We start from the raw sequence: 10,271 nt of genomic DNA on the forward strand, positions 1-10,271 counted from the left end.
CAGCCTTTGTTTCTCTGGTTAACCCATCCCTTCCCCACCTTGCAACTTAAGTACTGCAGGTGATTCTTACTGTGTTCTCGGGAGTCACGACACGTGAACCCGCACGAGGCTGGCTGGACTAGTCCGCGTGTGCTTTAGAATTCCATCCGCTGATACTTAAGTTTCCCCATTCCTTCTACAAGGAGATTTCTTCTCAGCTTGGACCTCAGATAAGTATAAGCGATATCCTGTTGTGTTATCCCCTTGTCTGTTGGATTTATTGTTTTTCATGCTGATTGCTTTCTATATACTATTGTAACTAAGGAACGTGTGTGAATCTGCATGTGTATCTGTTTTTCGTATGCTTGAGAACTGCTTAGTAAAAGGCAACATTTATTCATTAAACCTAGGGTGTTGTCTCACTTCCTGGGAAATAGGAGCGTTCGTTGTCCAATCTGCCCTCTGTATACACGGGGAAATTACTCACGCCACGCCCACTGTCATACATAAGGCAGAGTCGGGCATTCGGAACCGTCCTTAGAGGAGGTCCGGTATCAGGGTCCAAGGGATGGGCAGTAACTGTGCCAACCCCTTGACCCACCTACCTGTTAGTTTGTCCCAAAAACAATCCTATTGGTTGCAGGTAGGGAGGGGAGGTTACCTAGGAGGGATGGCCAATATTGTAACCTAAAACCTTATTCGAAGTATAGGCATCTGGACCGGTGTGAAATCCAGGCATCAGGATGCTTCATTGACCTGCTGATGAAGTTGGCCAAATTTCCATCTGGCAGGAAATGCCAGCTTAGGAACAAAGCAGGTGATGGGTAGTACATGACCACAAGCAGCTTTGCCATGGGGGCTGTCTTTTCCTAGAGTTGTTGTTTCATTGCTCACAATAATGGAGGTCTGTGCTTCTTCACCAGGCTGGGTAACTGTGTTACTGAAACCTTATTTACATGTAAGGTATGTGCAGGCACCCTCTATGTGTGTCATCACAACAGGTGACCTAAAGTGTACAACTTTCTGAGCCTATGTGTATGTGCACAGTCCATTGTGTGTAGCAATAAGCAGTCCATAAAGCAAATATCAGGCTTGTTCTCTAACAGTTGGTCTAGATGACCCTGGAGATCCCTTCCAACTCTATGGTTCTATATACAGAACTGTAGACAAAGTTAAGGCTTAATTTATTAATCTGTAGAGCTGTTTCCTTGACAGTACGCGATGTATCTATTGCTTTGGTCCAACTGGCTGCAAGATTTCTGCACTCATCTGTACCAAATAAAAGATTACAGGTTTTTATGTATTTTTGTTAAGAAAATGCTGATGATCTTCGATATCACCCTGCAGTCTGTGCTACTGAGATGTCTGCTTTAGCTGAATCTCAATCCGGAGATTAAAAGATGCTACTTGGGCACAGCTAAAGGATGGGGGGGGGAGAGAAATCAATCACACAAGCCTTTCCCTGTCTATCGAGGGTGGCTCTTCATTGAGATTCAGGTAGTGCTCCCATCGCATAGGCCACAGTGCTGCACAGACAAACAGCACTCCACATGCATACCAAGTGGCGTTGCATTTAACCAACACGTTTTATTATAAAAATATGTCATCATGATCCTCGGCCACCAGGCTGCAAGGTCACTTTAGGGAAAAGGTGCCTGCAAAAATGAGGCTCTGGCCTAGTTATGCTGCATGCATGTTTCCCAACTATATCCAGACAGGCATCACCAGGTGTTGGCTTCTCAGAAAGTTTCCAAAGCCAGGTTCATGAGAACCTGAAAGTGAGAATAAAGGCAATCCTTTCATTAGCACTTGGGGGGGAGTGGAGGAGTAATCATAGGCCCCGGTCACATGGGCCGGATATCGCGGGGGGGGGGAGTCGTGGCTGTTTGCCCCGGAGTGAACTACCGCGCAACCACCGGATCAAACGTCCCGCCGACGTCCCGTGGTTCGGGGGGAGGTGCCAATCATACGTCAATCCTGCGGCGCGGCAAAGAAGTGGCGCGGCGGGGCTTTTTTTTAAAAAAAAGCAGAGTGTGCGCATGCGCCGTTGGGTGCTTGTGCACATCCCATGGAGACCTGGAAAAAAAACCCCTTTTTGCGACGGGAATGCTACCACCGGAAATGTGATCAGACGCCAGCCCTTGCCCCACGGTTTCCGGAAACTAGTACCTCGGAGGTACTAGTTTTTTACGGCGCATCTTCGGCGGGAAGCCTCGGGTTAGCCATGGGAGCTCTACGCTTCCCAGATGTTGTGTTTTGATCGCACCCAGAAAATCCACCTATCTTTCATCTCTGTAGCGTGGCTAATGCTCCGTGTGACCGCAGCCATAGAATTGTAAAAGGTTGAAAATCTGCACTAGGGTTACCATCTTCCAGGTGGCGCCTGGAGATCTCCCAGAATTACAACTGATCCCCACTGCTGGACCTCCTGATGGCCCCTGGTATTTTTGGCCACTGTGTGACAGAGTGTTGGACTAGATGGGCCATTGGCCTGATCCAACATTGGCTTCTCTTATGTTCTTATCTCCGGACAACCAAGATCAGATCCCCCAAAGAAAATGCATCGCTTGGAAGGTGGGCTCTGTGGCATTATATCCCACTGAGTTTCCTCCCCTCGCCAAACCCTGCTTTTCCCAGGCTCTGCCCCCCAAAATATCCAGGAATTTCCCAAGCAGGAGCTGGCAACCCTGGCACTGAGGGGAAACATCAGCTATAAGAAGACCCAGAACTTGTCCCAGGGTGGTAGTTTATGTATTTACTTCATTTAGAAGCCACCCTTCTCCTTAACAGGGACCCAAAGTGGCTTACAATATTCTTCCTTCTTCCTTGTTAACCTTACATCAACCACTGTGTGAGGCAGGTGAGGCTGCGCATGTATGACTTGCCCAGGGTCGCCCAGTAAGCCTCCAGGGCAGAGTGGGGATTTGAACCTGGGTCGACCTCCCCGTTTTTAGTCTGACACTCTAACCACTACAGGAGTGAGCATCAGGGCTACGTATTATCTGGGGTAGTGTAGTACCCATGTGAGCTACTACATATAGGAGACCCCCAGTTCAGATCTCACCCCTGCAATGCATACTTTAGGCAAGCCTCAGACCTCCCCATCTGTAGCATGGGAGTTGTAATATTGACCTACTTTATGGGGTAGTTGTAAAGATTACACCACATTTCTGAAACCTTGCCAATGCTCTGTAGATGCAGCGTATTACTATTGGTCTTTATGAATGATACACCAAGTAAATTGTACTCTGCACCAGAAAGATTGAATTATGAATCCTAACAAATTGCTGTCAAGTGTGCGCGTTGGTTTACGTTGCAAAGTATATCCTGTGCAACCCTCAGCAGAGTTACACCCACCTAAGCTCATTGATTTTAATGGATTTGGAAGGGCGTAACTCTGCATAGGATTGCACTATCTCTCTGTTAATGACAGGGAAGCTATGAAAGAGTAAACACTACCACCTGCTACCGCTCCCATTTGGGAAGGGAAGGGCTCTAGTCCTTTTTTCTTGCGTTTTGGAAGTATCTATGTCATATATCAGTGTCTCGATCTGAGCCAAAGTCAATTGACCCGAGATATATTGAATTCACTGACATTTGCCAGGGAAATAAAACTCTTGGGAATCCGCAAGGCTTCTACTTCTTTCCAGCAAGTGCACAGAAAACCAATAATGAGTATACATCAGGACAAAATCATTTCTCTTCCCAGTTCAGTGCTTGCTGAAATCCCATCAAAGCGAATCGGAGACTCAAAACAGCTTATCTGACTAATAATAATGCAAAAAAAAAAGGGTTTTCCTTTTTTCTTTTTTTCTTTACCTGCTTGAAAACCGAATTGTAAAGGACACAAGTGACCGCTTTCCTGTGACTTGCCACTCTGCTCTTGCCCGTCTCCGGCTCCATTTCCAGTAAAGTCAATTGGTTGTTAAATGAGATGAACAGACGCCCACGAGGTTCATCGAAGTAAAGCACAGAATGGAAGTCTAGGCTTTTGGGGAAGGAACCCGCAATCCTCTGGATGCAAAGCTGATGCTGAATATCCCAGATCCTTAACACCTGCACAGGACAAAAAAGGAGATGTAATCGGAGCCAAGTTTCCAAACTGACAGTCAAGGGTTTTGTTTTGTTTTTAATTCAGAGAGTGTAGAAAAGGATATTTGATAGAATCCAAATTCATTTTATCATAATCCCAGGAACTGTAACTACTTATGGGGATTGCTTTGAATTGAGTTTCCGGGTTGGGGGGAGGATGTCACAAGGAGATGCCTAGACTTCCATGGCACAGCCAGGGGTCATTTCCTGCAGGAGCAGACAGGAGCTGCGCTCCGGCAGTAAGGAGCCCAGGGGGCGGGCACATGCAACAAGCCCCACCCCCTGCTCCCAGCAGCCCTCAGTCAGAGCAAGCAGCAGCCAGGTAAGCTGCAGAGCCCCCCGGCCCAAAACAGTCCAGTGGCACCTTTAAGACCAAGTTTTATTCAGGTAGGTACAAGCTCTCCCTCCTCTGCGAGGACAGATCTGTACGTTCCCCCCCCCCCCCAATAGCTAGCAATCCAAAACAGTCCAGTGGAGCCTGAGCGGTGGGTGTTGCCTTCTGACACACTTCCGGTGATGTCAGGGGGTGTGGCATATGCGAATAAGTTATGCTAATGAGTTATGCTAATGAGCTCCGGCACCTCTTTTTCTACGAAACGACCCCTGGGCACAGCCATTGTTTCAGTTTGGGAGGGAGGCTGGCAGCACGCAGGAGGAAAAAGACAGATAGTGCAGCCTCTGGCATCAGTGGTAAAATACTTGGAAATCATTTCTGGAGGGCAACTGTGTTGGTCTGTAGTAGAAGATGTAGAATCAAAGAGATGAATCCCTTTGAGAAAGTCAAAGCTCTCTGATGAAGGGAACTTTGACTCTTGAAAGCTTATACCCCATAGAGTTTTCAAGGCAACAGATGTTCATAGGTGGTTTGCAGTTGCCTGTCTCTGCGTAGCAACCCTAAACTTCCTTGGTGGCCTCCCATCCAAATACAGATCAGGGCTGACCCCTCTTAGCTTCCAGATCTAAAGAGACTGGGCAAGTTTGGGTTATCCAACCCAATTCTTTATATAGACTTACCTCCAACAAACCTAGCATTAGATAATGGGGAGCCTCTGTACAGATATTTAGAAACTAATTGGTACTCTCATGGCTCTGAGTAATCTACATACCTGTTTATATCCCCAGGACCAGAGGTCATTTCGGGGGGAACGCGGGGGATCGCAGTTCCCCTGGGTGAGGTACAGGGGGCGGGGCACATGATGAAGCCCCGCCCCCCGCTTCCGGCCGCCCCACTTCCGGCCCTCATTCAGCCAGGAGGAGGCAGGAGAAGAGGGAAGGTAAGTTGCTTCCTCCCTGCCTCTCCCCACCCCTGCCTGCCTGGGGCCAGGGAGGGCCTTCGCGGGGCTTCCTTGCACTCCTTATGACACACGGTGATGTCAGGAGGTGTGGCCTTATGACACACTTCCAGTGATGTCAGGGGGTGTGGCATATGCTAATGAGTTATGCTAATGAGTTCCCCTAGCTCTTTTTCTATGAAATGACCCCTGCCCAGGACCACTGCTAGTTTTCCTGACTAGGCAAAGTGGCAATATCCCTAGGTAGGGCCAGACAGGGGTGCCATCCTCCTCGTGGGACCTGGGAACCCCCCAGAATTACAGCTCATCTCCAGACTAGAGATCAGTTATCTTTCATAAAATGGATCCTTTGGCGGGGAGGGGGTGGACTCTATGGCATTGTACCCTACTGAGGTCCCTGTAGAGAGCCCTAGGATCCTATTGAAGTTACCAAGTTGTGCCTGTGTTATTTTAGAAATCGAGTTCTGTTTTACCAGCCACTGTTGAAGATCATTGAAACACCTTGATTTATACCTGGGAGAGACATACGGCTGTTATTCTTTCCACAGTGGTTGTCTTCTGCCACAGTTACTTTCTGTTTGGAGGTCTATGGACACTATTTATGTATGGAATTACAGAGGAGCCTACTGTTGGTTTTGAACACGTTCTTTTTTGTAAATAATGCTTAATTGTTATGAGCAATTCTCCAGTCTGGGGTATTCCAAGACCCAGGCCACTATCACCTCCAACACATTTGGCAGGGTATCTGCTGATGCACTAGGCAGTCAGTACACCAGCCAGATTGCCAAACTCTCTTCAACTCCCCACGCTAGGCCTACACAGCCAATGCCAGCAGGGGTCACTTCGTAGAAAAAGAGGTGCAGGAGCTCATTAGCATAAGTCATTAGCATAACTTATTTACATATGCCACACCCCCTGAAATCACCGGAAGTGTGTCAGAAGGCAACACCCACTGCTCAGGCTCCACTGGACTGTTTTGGATTGCTAGCTATTGGGGGTGGGGGATGTGCAGATCTGTCCTCGCAGAGGAGGGAGAGCTTGTACCTGAATAAAACTTGGTCTTAAAGGTGCCACTGGACTGTTTTGGACCGGGGGGGGCGTGGAGGGGGCTCTGCAACTTACCTGGCTGCTTCTTGCTCTGACTGAGGGTTGCTGGGAGCAGGGGGTGGGGCTTGTTGCATGTGCCTGCCCCCTGGGCTCTTTACTGCTGGAGCTCCGCTCCTGTGCACTCCTGCAGGAAATGACCCCTGAACGCCAGGGGTCTCAGGGGTGGGTAGTGACCTGAAGTAGGAAGTCTCTTGGGTGAGTATTGCCACCCTCCATCCCTTTGTCCAGGACTGATGGAGGACCGAGTAGCCCGGGAGGGGGGGGGGGTCAGCTCTTTCAAGGTGACAGTCTCACCTTCCCTCACCCAGGTCTTAGTCATGCATGCAAGTCCACCTTTTGCATTGCAAAGTAAATTTGGAGTGTTCCACTCTTATTATTGATGGACATGGCATTGCAAATCAGTGTCAGAGAAAGGTTTGTTTTCCTAGCCCCACTGTCAACATGTTCAGGATGGGATGAAGGTTGGAAAGAGATTGAGCATACCCATATCTCCATCTCCTTCCTTTCCAGCCTTCAGATGGGGCTTAATGAGATATTATTTACCAGGTGATGTTATTTATCTCTATGCCATGAAAAACTTCTGCTGTCCATTTCTACACTTTAAGCCTGTATTAAAGGGCCAGGACATTTTTCTCCACCACCATTAGCACCCTATGTATGCTTCATGGAAATCCTCATTTTTAACTCCCCAGACTGAAATGCACCCTTGTTTCTTAACATGGAGGTGGCCACATTAAAATAGATAGTCATCCTCTTTCCAATGAAGGCCATATCAGACACGGGGCATCAGCCAAACACTAATTTATATACTACTACTTCTTCTGAGTTGTCAACCCAAGGCTTTTGAAAATGGGAGCCTTTTATCTTTCTGATTTTGTTCCTTGTCCAACATGGCATTGCAATAGTAGACATTTGATTTGGCTTGGCTGGCAGTCATTTAGAGATTGCTCTAGCAGAGCAGAAGGGCATTGTATGCAAATACCTAAACCAGCTCAGGTGCCTGCTCATCCATCAAAGTGAAACAAATTCAAGCTCGTGCCAAGAACAACACAGGGCTGTTTGTTAAAAAAAAAAAAATGGTCGAGCAAACAAAAGGAAAACAATGTTAGCAAAGCTATTGAGAGTCTTCACAGCCAGCTAATGCAATCTGTTCAAATCTGAATGAGGAGATATTTTCTTGGTTCTTGGGTCGTAAATCTATCTTGCAGTATCAGATGTGAACAGGGAACAAGAAAGAGCAAGGGGGAAGGGATGGGTATGAACCGAACCATGAACCAAAATTCATGATGAATTTTGTGTGGTCCACAAATTGAAGTTTGTGATGGGTCTGCCATCATGAACTTCCATGAACTTTAACAACCATTCATGGCAGTTCATAAACAGAGCAGAAAGCAGGAGATTAAAGGGAGTCTGAGTCCCTTTAAACCCCTGCTTTCTGTTCCCCACAAAAGCCGCAAAAACAGCTAAGCTGTGGGAAGCCATCTGCTACCTGCTGCTCAGCTGTTTCAGGCTATCTTGTGCATTCCCTTTAAACTCCCCACCACTTATCTGTTTTTGGACTTTCTTGTGAAGTCCCTTTAAAGTTTATAGAAACAGCTGAGTGGCATGCAGCACATTGCTCCCTGCCACGCAGCTGCTGCAAAATCAGCTAAGTAGTGGTAAGCAGCCTGATACCCACGGCTCAGTTGTTTCGGGATGTCTTCTGCAATCCCTTTAAACTCCCCACCACTCAGCTGTTTTGGGGCTTTCTTGTGAAGACTGCTCCCTGCCACTCAGCTGCTTTTCAGGCTTTCTGCAAACCTCATTTAAAGGGACTGTGGTTCCTTTCAACAGGGTTTGTGGGGCTGTGAACCACAAACCAGTTCAGTTTGCGAACAAACCTCCGGGTTCAGTTTGTGGTTCAGCCACGAACCGAAACCAAACATATTTTTCTGATTCGTACCCATCCCTACAAGGGGGCTAGGCTTAAGTTTCCAGTAAGACCTTCTGCTATGTTTTTAACAACAGCCTGACACACAGGTAAAGAGAGTGGCTGTGGCTTATTGGTAAAGCATATGCTTTGTATGCAGAAGGTCCCAGGTTCATTCCCTGGTATGATCTATGTATTTACTTAATTCATTTATAGGCTGCCTTTTCCCCCAGTGGGGACCCAAGGCTGCTTACATCATTCTCCTGTCCTCCATTTTATCCTAACAACCCTGTGAGGTAGGTTGGTTGGAGAGGGTGTGACTGGCCCAAGGTCACCCAGCAAGCTTCCGTGGCATGAGTGGGGATACTGGTCCAACAGTCCTAACCGCTACACCTCTCTGGGTATCAGGCAGCGAGCATTGGGAAAGAGCTTCCTCCACTCAAACCAGATAGGCCTATGACCTGACTATGGAAAGGGTAAACTCAGTTTCTCAAATGAAGCCCCTGGAGTTAAAGGCTGGGGAAAGCCATTGCTGAAAGGGCAAAAGCAGAGACAGCTAAAGAGAGCCCTCCTGCTTTGGGTGCTGATGTGGGGAGATAAGGAAGTGGTCCTTTTTTAGACTCAGTGATTCTGCTCTCTCTCTCTCTCAGTGACCTACTGTACTGTTAGCCAAGGGGGGACACACCAAAAAGCAAAGAAGAAATACAAATACTGAATAAAATAGTCAGCTGTAGCTTAGGCAGATTTACAGATCTATGTCCACATATAAGATACCTGAAGATCTCATTCAGTGCTACTAGTCTTCTGGAGGTTCAGATTCAGCAGCTGTAACACACCTGGGTCATGGTTCTAGAAGGATACTGACAACCAGTGTTCCCTCTAAGCTGAGTTAGTGTGAGCTAGCTCACATTTTTTTAGCCTCCGGCCCGCTGCAGAGCGAGGCGAGCCCGCTGTGCATGCGCAGTTCGACAGGACCTTCCATGCTGCAGGAGAGACGGGCGCACTGACGATCACATGGCCGCCCCTGCTGCAGATTTTCTGGTAAGTACTAGTGTTTTGTAGGGGGGGGGGATTAATCTGCATCTTCGGCTGGAAGAGACGGATTGAGGACAGATGTGCGCCGCTTCCCAGATGTTGTGGTGTGATCGCGCCCGTTTGATGCGCCCCCGATCCGTCCCTCTTGCGGATTAAAGCCTCCCGTGTGACCGGGGCCAATGTAGCTATTCTAGGATTTTTATTTCTCCTAGACTTTATGGTTCATGTAGGAAAGCTGACCTCTGGAGTTCAACTGTAATTCTGCAAGCTCTCCAAGCCCCATCCAAAGGTTGGCAACCCCACCCTTTCCCCAGAAACAAAAAGCAAAATAATGCATCTCTGGAAGTCAGAACTGAAGCAGAGTTAGGGTCAAGTCACATATTACAAAATCTTCATCCCCACCACCACCACCACGTTCAGCCAACAGACATGATTTGTGCTTGGAAATGATGTCTCAAGTGCGCACAGGCCTGATTTGGATCAGAACCACAGCTAGGGTTGCCAGCCTCCCGGTGGTAGCTGGAGATCTCCTGGGAATACAACTCATCTCCAGACAACAGAGATCAGTTCATCTGGAGAAAACGGCCACTTTGGAAGGTGGACTCCGTGGCATGATACCCCCTTGAAGTCCCTCCCCTCCTCAAACCCCGCCCTCCTCAGGCTCTCCCCCCCCCAAATCTCCATTTATTTCCTGACTTGGAGCTGGCAACCCGAACTACACCACGTCGGGGGAGGAGAGATTATGCCTTCCTCTGGTGCCATTTTCCTCACCTGAAACAGCCCTGGGGGGCTGCTGTTTGCTCTACTGGAGACTCTTACCTGTACTAATGGCTACATGTAAATTTTCCCAAAAGGGA

At 48.0% G+C, this 10,271-nt stretch overlaps 1 protein-coding gene across 1 annotated transcript in view; it reads right to left on the minus strand.

Annotated features, from left to right (window-relative positions):
* Positions 1–10,271, minus strand: part of WDR49 (WD repeat domain 49) — a gene marked incomplete at its 3' end in the record, with an annotated part of 100,506 nt that overhangs the window by 51,560 nt on the left and 38,675 nt on the right. The window contains exon 7 of the mRNA XM_015429452.1: positions 3,799–4,035. Coding sequence (XP_015284938.1) covers positions 3,799–4,035 — 237 coding nt within the window. The remainder of the gene's footprint in view (positions 1–3,798; positions 4,036–10,271) is intronic.

This window comes from Gekko japonicus, unplaced genomic scaffold (genome assembly GCF_001447785.1).
Source record: "Gekko japonicus isolate JY-2015 unplaced genomic scaffold, Gekko_japonicus_V1.1 scaffold193, whole genome shotgun sequence".
NCBI lineage: Eukaryota > Metazoa > Chordata > Lepidosauria > Squamata > Gekkonidae > Gekko > Gekko japonicus.